The sequence below is a fragment of the Setaria italica genome, chromosome IV (genome assembly GCF_000263155.2).
Source record: "Setaria italica strain Yugu1 chromosome IV, Setaria_italica_v2.0, whole genome shotgun sequence".
Lineage (NCBI taxonomy): Eukaryota > Viridiplantae > Streptophyta > Magnoliopsida > Poales > Poaceae > Setaria > Setaria italica.
Genome location: NC_028453.1, coordinates 1853471 through 1871118, shown reverse-complemented (window position 1 = coordinate 1871118; position 17648 = coordinate 1853471). Strand labels below are relative to the sequence as shown.

Here is a 17648-nt window from a genome sequence, read left to right as displayed (position 1 = left end):
AGAACTCACCTTCCATACGCCCCCTTTTATCCCGGTTTAAAGTTAGCCTGGATAAAAGATTTGCTCCCTACCAACCGGGATTAAAGACTAGTTTTCCATCAGTGATTATAAGTGAAATTTTGTGTGCTAAAATAGTTGGCCAAGCATATTACGCTTCTTGTTGATTCTCAGAGATATTCATAGGAGTAAGTTGTGCCGTGTGTGTATTTGTTGTGCTTATAGGAATAAATATGCATACATATATGTGAGCGGCTGCTGGGTTTGCATGAAAAATCTCCTTTTTTTCTTCTTCTTCGAGGAGAAAGGATTATACCCGAAGACATTTATCTTGAATACAATCCTTTCTACTATTACAATCATTTGGTCATGTGGGCGCGCCCGACCGATCTGTCTGCCCCCGGCCCGCTGCAGTTCAATGACACGGCCGGCGGCGGTGATGGCCGGCCTGCCGCGCTGCCGGCCGCACGGGGCAACCGCCCGGGCAAGCCGCGAAGGCGATCGATGAGGGACACTGCCAGATCGAGAGGGGCATGCGGCTCCGTGATTGGCGAGCGCGCATGTGGGCGGGGCGCGGGATCGCCCGACATGCCAGGTGGGTGGTCGTACGACGACGACGACGGCGACCCACCCCCATCATCGTCGTCGTATATCTCCCTGTGCGTGCGTGCGTGCGGTCAGAGCGAGGCATCTCCAATGATCTGTTTACTATTTCTTTTTCAGCCGAAGCTTTCTCTCCACAGGGCACAGGCTGAGAATGGCTGATGACTGATCGTGCCGGTGAAAAGAAGGGTTCGATCCTGGTACTGTAATGCTTTCCGAGGATTTGGCGGGTGATCTCCGTATCGTCGGAGATAGGGTTGGTCACTCCCCCGTACTCCATCGCTAGCTAGTGTTCTATACTCTTCATCACCTAGCTACATAGCTAGGCTTGTCGTCACTTTGTGTAGTTGTGTCGACAGCATTTCACAAGGAAAAAAAAACGAGAATATTGTGAATTTGCATTGGCAGGCTTGCTGCCCGGCCAGCTACACTCCTACACCGTTGGCACTGCAGGGCTCGCAACATGTTAGCTCGAGAGGCTGCAAAACTGGCAGTTTCTTCACTTGTTTTGGGATGTCAAGGAGATTCATTGCCTCTTTCCTGTTGATTTTTGGTTCTTTCCTGAGCGAGTAGCGCACACGATTTTGGTTTCAACACCCACGGGCCGACATGGCGACCAAGCAAGCGTGTCCTCGGACCCAATCCTCGTGGGCCTCCGCATTTCCCGGTGACCAAAAGGTCGTCTGCTCAGCACGTGCGGCATCAACTCCGCGCGGACCCGAAGAGTAAACAGGCTTTCAGGCCCATCTTCAGGACCCGAATTCCGTTGGGTTCTTGGGCCGCTCGCGCAGCCCTCGTTTCTTGGGCCCCGTTGTGACGCCTCCTCTCTCAGCAGGTTGGGTCCGAGTGATAAGGGCCCGTCTCTTCTCTTCCTCTCTCTCTCTCTGCTCGGCGGTGGAGCCGAATCGTGCTGGCGTCGCGTACAGGCAGGCAGCAGGCTAGCTAGGTCCCGTACTCCCGTGCCCGTGCGTGCGTGCGGCCGGCGGCGCCGTGATCGATCGACCCCCGCCGTGCTCCGGCCGGATGGAGGCGTCAGCAGCGGCAGAAGGAGGAGGCGGGGGAGGCAGCGCCGCCGCTCGGAGCAGCCCGGCCGCCGTGCAGGCCACCAACGACGATGCCGCAACCAGCAAGCTGTAATCCCCCTTCCTCCTCCCCGACACCCGCATCTCTCCCCTCCATCTCCGTAAGGGATGGCTTCTGTTGTGCGTCGTGCGGCTGTTTCGTTTCGTTTCGTTTTCCCCTTTGCAACTGGCCGGTGCGTACAAGAGGCGGGCGCGGTTGGCGTATTGTGCCGATTCGCGTGTTAATACTTGTGCTTTATGCTCTTTTTTTTTCTGTTACAATGAATCGAGGTAACTACTGAAAATCACTAGGGGCAGATTAACAAGCACGTACCACGATGCACAGTTCTCTTCTTAAGAAGACGAAGTAGGCTTGCTTGTCAATCCAATTTTCATATGAAGTTCTATAAGGATCACACTATTATAGAAACATTCCAATTTTTTTCTCCTTATAAGAAATAAATGTAAATGTGAGAAAACAGTTATGCGCCAATTACCGATTTGTTGTCAACTGTGTCGTTTAGCTGGTTGTCGGCTTATATAAAGTTTCTGAGTGAATTTATGTTCGGCATGGTAGCTAGTTGATAGTGAGTTAAAACCACGGCTTCAAGAACTTATGTGGGCTGGTGCTGGCCTTGATACGCAACGTGTCTAAAATGTCAACCCTGAACACTTCAGCAGGCTAATTTACGGCTGTAGCTGTTGCTATTTAGATACTGGGGATGAAATCAATCTTAGAGAACCCTGCATGTCCTCTGCAACCTATGCAGCAAAATGTGGGATATTTGGTTCTAAACATAGATGCCATTCTAGTTGCAAATTTGGCATTTGGCAGAATATTTGTTACCAACATGACATGTTGATTTACTTTGCAGGTCTTGTGTTAACAAAGGGTACATGAAGGATGATTACGTGCGCTTTTTTGTCAGGCGTGCAACAAGGAGGGCGCCAATAATCAATCGTGGTAGGGACTGCCTCTGTGTATTTTCTTTAGTCTGGTGCTCTGAAATATCAAGTATTTGGGAAATCTGAATCTTTTCCTTTCCAAATTACTGCAAAGGGTACTATGCACGTTGGTCTGTTCTTAGGAAGCTTCTGCATCAGTTCCTTAATGCGGGGAAGAATAGCAATGACGAGAAGCCGAAGCAAATATTATCTCTTGGCGCAGGCTTTGACACAACATTCTTCCAGTTGCAAGTTAGTATTTTAGTTATATTACTCCGGCAGATCATAAATTTCAATTGGTGTTTGTGCGATTGATTGATCCTTTTTCGTTCTTGTGTTGTATTTGTTTTTGTAGGATGAAGGAATTGCTCCGCACCTTTATGTAGAGCTGGATTTCAAGGAGGTACTGGAATTTCTCATTTCTGAAATGTAATGCATTCGTTGAGATTAAGAATTCTAGTAATTTTAGAATCCTTCCCACATGCATCTCTTACCTTTGTGCATGTTAGTGATGTCTGTCAACTTTTAATGTTTGGCAGGTAACCAGCAAAAAAGCCGCCATCATTAACCACTATAGTGAAATGAAGGAAAAGTTAGGCTCAGAAGCTTCAATATCGATCGGTATATCTCTCATTTACTATCTGTGTACCACCACATTTTTGTAATGTAATTGGTCCAAACTTCTAAACTATTTCATTGACTCTAGTAAAATATTTTTTTCAGAATTATCTATTTGTCCATTTGTTCACTGGCTATCTTACTCGTATTCTATTTTATTGCCCCTAGTAGATGTAGTTGTGTTTAAACACGAACAAAGAGGTGTTGTTTACTGATTAGTAGTAATAATCAAGTCTTACATTCCTTGCGGAAAGGTCAACTTTTTGTCATGTTTTCTGTACCTTCTTCTCAACGTTTCTGTCAAAGCTCTTGGATCTGTTGTAATGCCCATTGGCTGACATGTATACATTGATTTGTAGCAAGTAAGGGTTCTTGGATAAGCATGCCATACTAGTTGCCATAGTAGAAAAGTTCCCATTTCATTTGGATTTAGAGGTAGTCCTTCTATCCTGTTTGGAAGAAAACTCTCTTTGGCTTTTCGCTAGAACTTTAGAAGTTAAACTGAAGGGACGATGGGCTTTTCTAAATACTGCTTCTGATTTCAGACAGAATTGTAAGTTGAAGTTACGATTTCATGTTACAGAATTTGGCGTTTTTTTCCTTGATGTGACTGTAGCATGTGCAATAACTGATCCATCTGTTTCAGATAAAGGTGAAGTTATAAGTACGCACTACAAGCTATTTTCTGCCGATATTCGTGACATACCAAAACTGGATTCAGTTATTCGCATGGCTGAAATGGATCCTAGGTAAGCTTTTCTACACTATGTATATGTTTAATCCATCTCATCTGATATGAAAGCACGTGGAACTAGAAATTATGCTGCACGATATAGGGTCACCTTCAAGTTGATACTGGCATTTTGGAATTTTTATCTCTTATAGTTCAATGTAAACCAAAGTTTCAAATGTTTGATATAACTTTCTGTTGTCATCAGCTTGCCGACCTTTATAATTGCAGAGTGTGTACTTATTTACCTGGACCCAACTGCCACGGGTGCCATTGTTAATTGGGCTTCTGAAAAGTTCACCACTGCCATCTTTTTCTTATATGAGCAGGTCAAATCATTCCATGGTGCTTTATTTTGCCTCTTATACGTAGCCTTTGGAATCGCTGACTATGTTTTGGTGCAGATTCATCCTGATGATGCATTTGGGGAGCAAATGATTAGAAACCTTGAGGTACCTGTTTACACTCTGTATTTCCATGAAACATTGTGAACTTTATTTTGTAGTGGTGCATGGACCATTGGCTTGATGTTCGGTCGAAGACTTGGTTAAATTTGCATGATACTGCATGATAACACAGTTGGTGCTTGTATTTAATTAGCTTCTGTTCTTATCTGCACCGCTCAGTATAGATATGGGGATACCTTTTTGTTCATAGCATTAGCATATCACTGATGCCATCTTTTCTCCTGCTTACGCAGAGTAGAGGATGCCCCCTCCTCGGTATAAATGCTACACCGACCTTGAGTCACAAAGAGAAACTTTTCCTTGACAATGGATGGCAGGTATTCCATTTGATCACTCATGCTTATTCGAAAGCTTTATTGTTCTTAGGATCTAGATCTGTTGTTCATTCAATGGAACCTCTTGTTGGATATTCACTAAACTCATAAGAATTAGAATATGGTTCTTATGGGTGGTTTAGGAAAATACATTCCAATTACAAGAACTTTTTTGTATCTATAACATGAATAAAATATTAACATGTCAAAAAAAAGTTCCTGTGGTTCTTATGATCATTTTTTTCAGAGAGCCGTTGCATGGGATATGCTGAAAATCTATAATGACTTCATCGACAGTCAAGAAAGGCGCAGGTAATATTTCTGGTATTTCTGAAAAATGTACTGAAACACAAACATAATGTTCTGACTTCTGAATCTAAAGTAGGATTTGTGTTTTTTTTTGTTTCTTTAAAATATTTTGTTGGGTGATCCTGGTTGGTACAAGTATGTGAACTGGAGAAAGCATGTTACCTATTTAATGGAGTTCTCACCGCCATTGAAAATGTGCTAACTGCTCTAAAATTTCAGCTTCTGGATGAAGCATTTTAGCTTGTGTTATGTTGCGCCTTCCATTGATGTCACAACTCATAAGACTGCCTGCTCTGGATGCAGGATTGAACGATTAGAATTGTTTGATGAGTTTGAAGAGTGGCATATGATGCAGGTACGAATTATTTCTAAAGTAGTGTTTGGTGTTTGAGGAATACCATAAGTAGTTCAAGACTTCAAGTAAATGCATTTGTGCTCTAACTTGCAATTTCTTCTATCAGGAACACTATTGTGTGGCTTATGGAATCAATGATGCCGAGGTTAGTAGAGCATACCATTCTTATGAAATTGCATTTGTCCAGTTCGTCCTGTCAGTTTGCAATTGTGTTTCAAGCTAACTCCTCACTTTTAGGGCATATTTCAAAATTTTGGGTTCGACAAGGAATAGTGTCTTTTATGCCTCTTCTTTCATTGGTAGCAGCAGCAGTTGTAAACTGATACGTTCTAAACTAGAAGTTGTAAGAGTACATCAGAGGTACTTTGTTGTGAATGAAGTGTGAGTCTTCAACGTTGTGCTTGATTTAACCTTTGATGACGCTGTGTTGTTTGGTCTGAAGAAAGTCCATTGCTCACTTTGAAAGTTCGAAGATTGTGATGATATATATGCCTGTAGTATACAGTACTATGCTGTGCACGTTTCATTAATTTTGGAATTTGCAAGTTTATGTGATCCCACTGGCTTAATCTTTGTTTTTTTTTGTTTGTTCGGATATGCAAATCATTGTCAGACAATAGGGCTGGGCCCACTGGGTTCAAAATCTTGTTACTCTAGGTTCTTCCAAGATGAGCCAACGTGCAGGTTCCGACGTGATCAACTTTGCATACATGGCCAAGACAGTGGCATTCCTTTGTACCTGGTTAGTCCAAGCACGGTTCTTGAAATACGCGTGCTTGTCTTTTTCGGCCACGCGTCCGCTCGCGTATGTAGTCACATTCATACCAAGAGCCGATCATAGTTTTTATGCCTAATTTACCATGTGTGGTGGCTGATGAGAGCAGATTAAAGGAAGCATAATTTTCCAAAATTAATGAGGGAAATTCTAGGTGTTTATACGTTTTGTTAGCGTTTCGGCGCACATTATCTCGTACTAGCATGAAGAAAGGAAAATAATTAGCATACATGAAGTCAAAACGTTGGACGTGCTTAAGGAGGAGCTAGGATTTGATTAAGGAGGAGGGAGCTCCAAGACGCCAAGTAAAAAAAGGTATAGATTTTATCGAGCAATATGACTCTAATATGACATGGATAATACTGATAGTCTAAAAACAGATCTACCAGACCATATACTTAGCCCTATACAAAGAATGGATCATCCAATGTGTTCTCTTATAAAAGTGGTTATGTATATAGATTAATTATACAACGAAATGCTACTAGTTGTGACCATTGATCAAGCAATAGTAAAAAAAAAACCTTGGATAATTTAGCGTAAACATGGGTTTGGTGAAAAAAAAGAAAAGAAAGAGATATCAATCATACATTTATGGTTTTTTGTGATCTCTTGCCGCTACTTTGAAGTGTAATTGTGTTTTACCATTATTTTTCAAACTTTATGATTTGACCCTCAACCGTTCGCAAGTCAATGTGATTTTACCCTTGGTCTTTTATATATTTACCCCTATTTTAACTATTGACTAGGAGTAAAATTGCATTGACTTGTGAATAGTTGAGGGCATAATCACAAAATTAAATAAAACTAAGGCAAAATCACAATTATATTTCAAAGCAGGGGTAAGAACACAAATGCCCTATTTATTTCTTATTTGTTTTCATTTACCTACTTTACCTCTCAAACGGTTATTCAATCTAATCACAAAACAAAAATAATTGTCAATTGACTAATTTGATTAAGCTCTATTGCCCTTACCTCCTCTACTCAATTAATCAAATCATCAAGGTGCAAACTGGCTTACTGTTGGCGTGTTGCAGAGTAGGGATGTAATCAGATTCGGATAGCACTTTTTACCACGCACAACTTACAAATTTATTATACGGTCTAACATATTGTGTTTCAAGTGGTTTATAAATAGCACGGTCCAAGTCCCACCTCTAGCCGCCAAGGAAAAGTCACCGGCTAAAGAAAAAATATATAAAATTCAATATAAATTGTATACACACTCAAAATCAACCATATTTATTATTTCAGATTAATTAAACGGATAAATATTAGAAAATTGGATATTGAAAGGAGCTCGAGACGTGGGAGAGCGTAAGTGCATACTATACCCTTTCGTTGGCCATAAACGCAGCTCCTCTCTTATCACATTATAAACTCCATTCAAGTCAGGTTGAACTCCATCGAACATACAATGGTTGTGATGATTCCAAACTGACCATGCACCTTAGAATGATGATAGAATTTAGCCCTTTCCTGACCTATCCTGAAACTCTCTCACTCGCCTTTTCCCACCAATCATCAAAGGAAGTTTCATCAGGTTGTGGGGCAAGAATATGCAAGCCCACACTTTGAAGCAGTCTGAACCAGACTTGCTGGGTGAAGACGCAAGAAACGAGCAAGTGATCAATTGTTTCATCCACTTGGTCACAAAGAGGACAGCGTTCAGGATGTGGGAGACCCCTTCTGGTAAGTCGGTCGGCTGTCCAATATCTGTTGTGTGCAACCAAATTTGCACTTGCCGGGGCCCAACTTTTCTAAATCCTCTCACAAGGCCTAAAGCGAGTAGACCCAATAAACATAGTCTCGTAGGCAGATTTTGCTGAGTACTATCCTGTTGCCGAGAATTTCACTAAGATGGATCTTGCTAACAACAACCTTTCAGGGCCCCTGCCACAAAGTATCGGAAACTTCACTAAGATGGCTTCACATCAGTCAAAGTACAGTACATCGTCATTCATGACTGTTACTAATAGTGGTTATATCGTGAGTTACAATGCTAGTCTACACATTACAATCAAAGGAGAAGAAAGAATCTACTCTAGGATCCTTTATCTTATGCAGAGCATTGACCTTTCTGACAATGACCTAACAGGAGAAATTCCTGTTGAAATTGGAGCTCTTGTGGAACTCAAGAATCTGAATCTATCAACAAATCCGCTCATTGGACCTATCCCAGAGACAGTTGGCCATATGGGTTCACTAGAGTCCCTTGATCTCTCATGGAACCAGCTTTCTGGTGCTATTTCTCAAAGCATGGCATCATTGCACTTGCTAAGCCACCTCAATGTCTTACAACAATCTTTCTGGGAAGGTACCTCCAGGCTCTCAGCTTCAAACACTTGCTGATCAAGATCCATACATATATGCAGGCAACAACTATCTCTGCAGCCCTCTTGTTCCCGATAGCTGTTCCGAACAGAAGGGAAATCCAGTTGATCATGAAGAACACACAGATGGCCACGATGTCGTGTTGTATGCATTTTCAGGAGTCGGCTTTGGAATTGGATTGGCAGCTGTATGGTGGCTACTTATATTCAGCAAGGCAGTGAGCATGCGCTACTTCCAGTTCGTTGACTCCGTAGGTGAGAAAATCTGTGACCAGCTGATCCTACTGAAGATAAAGATGAACATGAAACTGAAATTGATGGGAGGAAACCAGCATTCAGGTGATTAAACTTGTTCGAACTACTTGCCGGACGTGGGCTGATGCAGTGATGCTCTTGCTTCTTATCTGCAGAGACCATCTGCCATTGTTAAGCAACAATGTGCATAGAATGGTCAAGATTGAAGTTGAAAGTGCCCATGTATGATGTGTAATGTTTTTTTATTTACTACTTTGAATTCTTTTTGCAAGGAGTCTTGAAACTTTATACTTCCCTGTGTTGAAACTTAGTTTAAGTGGAGTGGCATATGGTGCATAGTTAGTACTAGTGGTAATTTACGCGCTTTAATGCCATTATATTTGGACTTGTATTGTGGTTGGCAGTGGTACCTATTGTAACTGATCCTTTAAGCTAGAAATTCTGTAAGTCTTCTGTGCTTGTCGTTTTAGTATTTTCCTTGTAAGAAGGAACGGTGCCTACTCTTCTGTACATTATGTGTGTGCAAGTGAATTGTTGAACTGAACACCGTTGCTCTATGCCTACTGCCACTGTTAAGTGGCTTTTGGCAAGAGTTGAACGGTGTTCCTTGTCAGAAGAAGAACGGTTTCTATCTTACACCAACCATTTGATGCCATTTTTATCGCGGTTTTCTATTCGATGCATGTGCCTTGTTGGAGCCTAAACCGTGTCAACCATTTATTACTGAAGTGTTTGCACAAAGTTCAGAACTGTAGCCTCGAAATTGTGATCACAAAATTCAGAATTAAGTTTGATGTGCTATGTAATGCGAAAGCGGAAGGCATTTTCAGTGGAATGGCGCAATGGTGGTGGCCGGGTGCAGTGTAGCCATGGCGGCTGTGCGAGTGCCAGGAAGAGCAGTTCGCCGCTGCTTCAGCAGAACAGGGTGGGCAGGGCGGCGGCCGTCGCGGATCGAACGGGACCGCTCGGCGGCGAGGGCGTACCCAGACACCACGGCGAGGAACATCGTGGCCGCGTCGGCGAGGGGTTCCTCCAGAAGCCGTGAGTCCGTCCGCGACGGCGCGCGGCGTCGGCTGTGGCGGCCAGGCGGTGGCCAAAGAGCTGCCCGTTAATGGAGGACTTATCTGCGAAAATCACGATCGAGATAGGGGTATTTGCATAAATTTGGATCGCGATTATTAATCGCGATCCAGTATTTTGCATAAAGGATCGAGATAGGGGTATTTGCATAAATTTGGATCGCGATGATTAATCGCGATCCAAAATAGGGTCCTTTTTGCAAAATATTGGATCGCGATTAATAGTCACGATCCAGTATAGGGGCTAATCTGAAAAATTACTATGGTTTACTTTTGTATATGGGCCCCTCCTCTAGTCCTCTTCGCTCTCGTCCCCTCCCCTCGACACGGCGGCGGAGCTCCGGTGAGCCCTTCCCCCATCCGAGGCGGCCACGGGATTAGACTAGGAAATGCGCTCCGCCTAGGATCCCCTTCGTCTCCATGTTCCGGCAGGAGGGCACCAGCTTCAACAAGGGGACCCTAAGGCCGCAGTTCTCCTGGATCAAAGTGATCGGCAGCGGAGCAATCCCATTTTTTTTTTCGCGGAGGACGACGCGCGGAGACGCTGATGGGGACGTCGAGCGGCGAACCTGGACGTGGATGCGCCGCGCCGTTGCCTTCCATTGTTTCAGGTCTTCCCGCTAACTTCAGGTAAGCTCCCACAGATAAAATGTTCCAATTTCTGTTGCAGTGCTGTGCGTTATCCTACCGATTTGATGGGATTATAGAGCAAATGTTAACCTGTTTATAGATTTCAGACGGTTCGATAAGAACACCAATTTATGCAGGTGGGTTTCTGTTCATTCCATCCATCCATCCTACTGCATGGTATTTTACTAAATTCGTTGTGAATGATACACTCTAATAAGGAATGGTACACGGTCAGATCAGACTAACCTGGACAACGTTTCAGTATTTAATCAAGGAATCATCAACACACTGCTGATATCAGTTAATTGTTGCTGACTTCAAACCATGTAGCCTTGCTGTGTTTTTCCAATAATCGTAAAGTAAACGTCACACGGCTGGCTGTTGTGTATATGTTTGTAGATCGATAAACACATTCTATCAACTGGAAGTATCAAGTCTCTTCAGTTACATTTCATCTGTACCAAACTACTCCCTCCGTTCCAAATTGCAGGTCATTTTATCTTTACTAGGTTCCAATAGGAATGACCTGCAATTTGGAACGGAGGGAGTACCTACTTTAAAAGTCTTATATGGAGGGAAACTTGGGCTCTGGTGAGATGGAATTGGGTTTCTCATGTAGTGCTTATGCTGTTCAGGTCTTGTGGTAGGATGTTTTGACATTTTTGCCATATTACGGTTTTGGGCTTGACAACACAGGAACTGTTGGCCCTTTGCCTGATTGGATTTGGACTGCATTGACGTCTCCTGCTAGGAGGCAACGACCTGCAATTCGTTTTCTTGTCAAACAATCGTCTGGAACTGGAAGCATGCCTATGTACTTCTGCGACATGGAATGGTTGTAGACAATAGACCTGTCAAACAACAGCTTATCAGGTGAACTTCCTAATCAGTGGAAGCAGAGCAAAAGACTATTTGAGCTGGACTTCTCGAGTAACAACCTTGAGGGAGAAATACCATCGAGCATGGGCGCTCTTACTTCACTTTTTTCTTTGCATTTAAGCAGGAACACGCTATCCGGAGTCTTGCCTGCCTCTCTAAGCTCATGCAACCGTTTGAATTTACTTGATCTTGGAGAGAACGACTTTGATGGAGTGATAGTTCCATACCTTCATGGATTGGAGATACTCTGCAATTCCTCATGCTTCTTAGGCTGCGGTCAAATCAGTTCTCCGGAAGTAGTCCTGCTGGATTGTCACAACTGGTAGGCCTTCCAAGTGTTGGATCTTGCTACCAACAAGCTTTCAGGGCCTGTACCACAAGTATTGGAAACTTCACCTTTATGGCTTCACAAGAATCAAGACCTATGTCGCCGACGATGGCTTTTAATCGTGGTTACCAGCGGCACTTTGTAAACTGATATTATCATTTAAACTGAAACTCTGGAAGCCATCAGTATTCAGTGCTCGCATTGTGAGCCTTTTCTGATTAACAAGGAAAAGTGCTTGCTATGCTGTAGATATTCATTTTTTTTTTCATTATGTAGTCTGCAAATTCGGATCACACCCCTTGGAAGCTTGTGAGCTGTGATCGACTGATCACACTGGCTGGCTCTTTGCACGATCTTTCTATTATGTAGTCTGCAAATTCGGATTTGGTGCTGGCATGATCCTTATTCGCACTGATAAAAGTTTAGCTTCAGATTTTACTGAACGCTCCTGTTGCTTGTGTGGAAGAAGCTGAATGTGGTAGAATAGAATGGCACGGTACGCGAAGCACGAAGCAATGAAGCATGGTTGGTCGGTAGCGTTGGCACGGCGGCGCCACGAAGATCGCGGAGAAGACGACGAAGATGCCCCTGCGAAGCTCCAATGCTTCTCTGCTCCTCTACTGGCTCCGGCGGCACGGCTCCGAAAGGGCAGCGGCGCTGGCGGCCGCCGGTCACGCGACGCTCTGCCGGGGACTCGGTCGGCGTCGGCGAGCAACATTCTCCCCACGCCCGATGGACCAACGGAAGGATCCGCCTTCAGCCGTTAAGAGTCCGTCCGCCACGACGAGGATGAGGCAGCCGGCGGCGGTGGCGCCCGGGCGGGGCCCACGTCGACGAGCCGCCCGTGTCGGCCGGGACTCGAGACCCAACTAGGACTGAAATGAAACTATTTGGATCGCGATTAATAGTTGCGATCCAAATCAAGGTCTTATTTGTAAAATATAAGGGTTAATTTTGTAAAATATCGGATCGCGATCAAATCCGCGGCTAATTTGAAAACAATGGTTTGTATCAGTCCCTGCTCTTCAGTCTTCACCTTCCTCCCGTGTCGTCACGGCGGCGGCCGGCGGAGCTCCGGTGAGCCCCGCCCGTGGCGGCCATGAGAATGGAGATGGAAATGCGCGTCAGCGCAGTATCCATTTCATCACACGGTTCCGGAAGGCGGCCGCCAGAGCTAGCTTCAACAAGGAGACTCTTCGGCGGCGGCGGATCAACCAAATCCTCCACTCCGCGAACGGCGGTCGTCGGGGCCCTGGCCGCGCAGGCAGGCGCGGAAGTTGGCGGAAGAGCCCGTGCGGACCCGCGGATAGAGACGCCGCGCCGCCGCGCCGGGGCCTCCATTGTTTCAGGTCCACAAATCAAAATCCTTGCATATTCTCGTTTCTGTTGCAGTGTGGTGCGTCGGCGTCATTTTCTTGATGATTTTTCCGGGATTGGGGTGGCGGCAGATAAACGCGTAGATCAAAAGCTTATCTCCTTGTGTGTAGAATCATATATTGCATACGGTTCTATCAGAACAAGGAGTGTAGAAAAGATGGCTTGTGTTCGTTCCATTATTATCTGACAAAATCTTGATGTCGCCAACATCGTCTAGTGACCATTCTATGCATTAACCTTTTTGCATGATAATTAACTCAGTTGATTAGAATGAAACACACCCATGAAGAATGATGCATGGTGAGATTAGACTAAGCAGAGGATTGCGGACTTGGATAGTATTTCAGTATTCAATCGCAAGGAATCATTCCAGTGCTTGTATCAGTTTATCATTGTTGACTTTGTACCCTGTGATAGTGTGATCTGGCAGCGTTGCATTTTCCCTCTCCAAGAAAAAGATTATAGATTATGCTCGGCCATAATGTTCAAAGGTAAGGAACTGTGAGGTACTTCAACCATGAAATACTTTATAGGACAGACTTTTCTCAGGTCTCTTATCTCCTCCAAAAATGAATCTTATCTTGCTTACACTAGGCCTGAATTTAAAATACATCCACAAACTATGGTTAACTACTAATTTGAAATATGACAGAGCTGGCTATTGCTGACCATCTTTTCTTGCTAATGTTGGGGTCTTCTCCAAACCTTGTGTCTCATATAAACCACCACCAAGTTGCAAAACTACGAACATGAAGAGCATCATGCGCCTTTCACTGCGCCCTTTGTTGCTCCTTTTGTTAGTGTCCACCAAAACTACAGCAGCAAGCAGGTGTATAAGAAAAGAAAGGAATGTGCTATTCGACTTGAAGGCCACCCTTAAAGACCCTCAGGGCTTACTGTCATCATGGAGGGGTCTAAATTGTTGCAGCTGGTACGGTGTGACATGTAACAATAAGACTGGGCACATTATCAAGCTCGACCTCCACAATCCTAATTTCAGTCGGGAATATTCTCTGACAGGTGATATCAGTTCGTCACTGGTTCATTTAACTCATCTGATGTACCTTGATCTTAGTCGGAATGATTTTGGTGGTGGAAGTATTCCTGAGTTCATAGGATCTTTAAAGAACCTGAGGCATCTTGACTTGCATGGTGCTAACTTCGGCAGAAAAATCCCCCCTCAACTGGGAAACTTGTCAAAGCTAAATTACCTTGATATTAGCGTTCCTAATGGCAGCTTTACTTCCAGGAGCTCTGTTGATAACCTTTTTTGGCTTTCTCGCCTTTCTTCACTGGCTTACCTTGGCATGTATTGGTGGAACCTTTCTGCTGCTACAGACTGGCTGGAATCATTAAACATGCTTGCGTCCCTTCAGGAGCTTCATTTGGCTGATACCAGTCTTCCGCCCACAAACCTTAATTCTCTATCCCAGTCCAACTTCACGGTTCTAGATAAAATTGATTTGTCAAGCAACAACTTCAGTTCTACCTTTCCATATTGGGTAACTAGCATACAAACTGTATCAGAGATCAAGTTGGCCTATTGTGGGCTTCATGGTCCGATTCCTAAAGCTGTGGGAAATTTAACTGCCCTCACGGACCTCCTTTTGTACAAGAACAGTTTGGAAGGGGCAATTCCAGAATCAATAGGTCGATTGTGCAACTTGCAGATCATATCTTTGTCCGATAACAATCCTGTTGGTGATATCGACAACTTGGGGAAGGCCATGGCGGGCTGCATGAAGAAACTAATTACGATCGACTTTGGGCGTAATGATCTATCTGGAAGTCTGTCTGGATGGCTGGGGTCCTTCAGCAGACTCTTGTCAATTGACCTCAGCTATAATTCATTAACAGGTCCTGTACCTTCCAATATTAGTCAGCTTGTACGCTTAAATGAGGTTGACATTTCTTACAATTTGCTCCAAGGCATCTTATCTGAAGAACACCTAGCCAATCTATCCAAGCTATCTAGCCTTGTTTTGTCCTCTAATTCCTTGAGAATTTCTGTGGGTGCAAACTGGGTGCCACCCTTTCAGCTGTATGAACTCAAACTACATTCTTGCCCACTAGAATCTCAGTTCCCACAGTGGCTGCGGATGCAGACCAGAATGGAGACTATAGATTTGCACAACACGAGAACTATAGGCCCATTGCCTGATTGGCTTGGGACTTCATTGGTGTCTCTCTCTAGCTTGGATCTCTCCAACAACCTGCTCACAGGCAAGCTACCAGCCTCTGTGGTGCATATGAAGTCACTTCGTTTCTTGAGGCTGGATTCAAACCAACTAGAAGGTCAGATTCCTGATATGCCAAGAAGTACTGACGTGCTGGATCTCTCCAACAATTCTTTCTCAGGACCATTGCCCCATATTTTAGGGAACGACTTGCGCTTCGCATTCTTGTCAAATAATCATCTAAATGGAAGCATACCTTCGTATTTGTGCGACATGGCATGGTTGTCAGTAATATACCTGTCACACAACAGTTTATCAGGTAAACTCCCTAATTGCTGGAAGCAAAGCTCAAGATTAGTTAGGCTGGACTTCTCGAACAACAACCTTGAGGGAGAAATACCACCGAGCTTCGGCTCTCTTACTTCACTTCTTTCCTTGCATTTAAACAAGAATAGGTTATCTGGCCTGTTGCCTACCTCTCTAAGATCTTGCAACCAGTTGCGTTTACTTGATCTTGGAGAGAATCTTTTCAATGGTTCTATACCTGAATGGATAGGAACTAGTCTAAAACTCCTTGAAATGCTTAGGCTGCGATCGAATCAGTTCTCGGGAAATATTCCTGTTGGATTGTCACAACTCCAAGAACTTCAAGTGTTGGATCTTGCCAATAACAAGCTCTCAGGGCCCCTCCCGCGAAGTATTGGAAACTTCATCGGAATGGCTTCAAAGAAACCAGAACCCATTATACCATTGATGGTTTTTACTTTTGGTTCTTACGGTGTTGTCTATTATAATGAGAGTCTATACATTGCAACTAAAGGAGAAGAAAGAATATATTCTAGGATCCTTTATCTGATGAAGAGCATTGACCTTTCTGACAATGAACTAATGGGAGAAATTCCTCTTGAAATTGGAGCTCTTTTGCAACTCAAGAACCTGAATCTATCAAGAAATCGCCTCAGTGGACATATCCCAGGGACAGTTAGTCGTATGGGTTCATTGGAGTCCCTTGATCTCTCATGGAACCAGCTTTCTGGTGTGATTCCTCAGAGCATGGCATCATTGCACTTGCTAAGCCACCTCAATGTGTCTTACAACAATCTTTCTGGGAAGGTACCTCCAGGCTCTCAGCTTCAAACACTTGGTGATCAAGATCCATACATATATGCAGGCAACAACTATCTCTGCAGCCCTCTTGTTCCCGATAACTGTTCTGAACAGAAGGGAAATCCAGTTGATCATGAAGAACACACAGATGGCCACGATGTCGTGTTGTATGCATTTTCAGGAGTCGGCTTTGGAATTGGATTGGCAGCTGTATGGTGGCTACTTATATTCAGCAAGGCAGTGAGCATGCGCTACTTCCAGTTCGTTGACTCCGTAGGTGAGAAAATCTGTGACTGGATGATACTACAGAAGATAAAGGCAAACGTGAAATTGATGGGAAGAAACCAGAATCTAGAACCCAGGTAATCGAACTTGCTTGAACTACTGGCCAGAAGTGGGCTGATGCAGTGATGCTTGCTTCTCATTCTGCATAGCCAGTGCATCTGCGATGGTTAAGCAAGAATTTGCATTGCATGATCAAGATGGATGTTGAGAGTGCCTATGTACGATGTGTAATTTTCTTTAATCTCGAATTATTTTTGCACGTTGTGTTGAATCTTTATATTGCCTATGTGTCCAAAGAACAAAGTAGCGCAAAGTCTGAACTAGAATGTCTGATCAAGATGGAGTGTTGATGCATGGATAACAATAGTGGTACTTTATTCTGCAGATTCCTGTTAATATGTTATCCACAGCTGCGTTCTGGTTAGCAGAAGCATTTGTTGTAAAGATTTCAACTAGAAATTCTGGAAGCCTTGAGCACTTCTATTCCTGGAAGGAACGGGAACTACTACGGTCTGTACATAATATGTGTGAGACCGTGAGTACATGGTTGGATTAAGCAGTGTGATGCTTTCGACATTCTGGTTAACAGTGTTTGCAATAATTAAACAGTGGTTCTCACTTGATTTAACCTTTGATGGCATTCGCCTGTGGTTTTTTTCTTTGCTTGCTGGAGCCTGAACGCTAGGCAAGTAGGCATTCATTGCTGAAGCGATGAAGCATACTACCTGTGTACCTCCGAAATTGCATTGATGTCAGCAACAGACCTGACTCAGTAGTACAATTACCAAGACTGAGAACTTGGTAAGAGCAGTCACAACCCTTACGATGGTGTCCGTAGAATTAAATGAGCTGCCACCTAGGATAAAAGATGATGTGGTAAGGAAGTAAATGAAGAAAGAGAAGGAAATTAGGTCTTGCATGAAAACCTAGTTTCTACACACCATCCAAGATATAATGAGAGATGATTAGTATTAATTCAAGTATGGAATAGTAATGTTTGCATTGGAAGAGTAGTGTCTAG

The 17648-nt window shown here is 43.8% G+C and overlaps 2 protein-coding genes and 1 long non-coding RNA gene across 3 annotated transcripts; all 3 read left to right on the top strand.

Annotated features, from left to right (window-relative positions):
• Positions 1-1472: 1472 nt before the first annotated feature.
• LOC101780798 (leucine carboxyl methyltransferase 1) lies at positions 1473-5909 on the top strand. Its single transcript, XM_004964437.3, has 13 exons — positions 1473-1733; positions 2537-2625; positions 2722-2858; positions 2962-3009; positions 3146-3227; positions 3871-3973; positions 4163-4283; positions 4359-4406; positions 4655-4738; positions 4983-5047; positions 5348-5399; positions 5506-5544; positions 5637-5909. Exons 1-13 carry the CDS (start codon positions 1624-1626, stop codon positions 5670-5672), a joined length of 1014 nt encoding a protein of 337 aa, XP_004964494.1. The 5' UTR covers positions 1473-1623; the 3' UTR covers positions 5673-5909.
• A 4262-nt stretch (positions 5910-10171) lies between these two features.
• On the top strand, positions 10172-12124 carry LOC111256988. The gene is made up of 2 exons (XR_002677337.1): positions 10172-10474; positions 11171-12124. It is a non-coding gene; the product is annotated as an uncharacterized LOC111256988 (long non-coding RNA).
• Positions 12125-15952: 3828 nt separating this feature from the next.
• LOC101758792 (receptor-like protein 51) lies at positions 15953-16708 on the top strand. The gene has a single exon (XM_004966571.2). The coding sequence runs from the start codon at positions 15953-15955 to the stop codon at positions 16706-16708; it is 756 nt and encodes a 251-aa protein (XP_004966628.2).
• Positions 16709-17648: the final 940 nt, after the last annotated feature.

What these genes read in the sequence shown, in the direction of transcription:
- LOC101758792 (XM_004966571.2), top strand. Translation starts at nt 15,953, where the DNA reads ATGGCTTCAAAGAAACCAGAACCCATTATACCATTGATGGTTTTTACT.
- LOC101780798 (XM_004964437.3), top strand. Translation starts at nt 1,624, where the DNA reads ATGGAGGCGTCAGCAGCGGCAGAAGGAGGAGGCGGGGGAGGCAGCGCC. An exon ending in AGAAGCTTCAATATCGATCG is followed by an intron (nt 3,228 to 3,870) that starts GTATATCTCTCA and finishes CATCTGTTTCAG; the next exon opens with ATAAAGGTGAAGTTATAAGT. An exon ending in ATGGCTGAAATGGATCCTAG is followed by an intron (nt 3,974 to 4,162) that starts GTAAGCTTTTCT and finishes TGTTGTCATCAG; the next exon opens with CTTGCCGACCTTTATAATTG.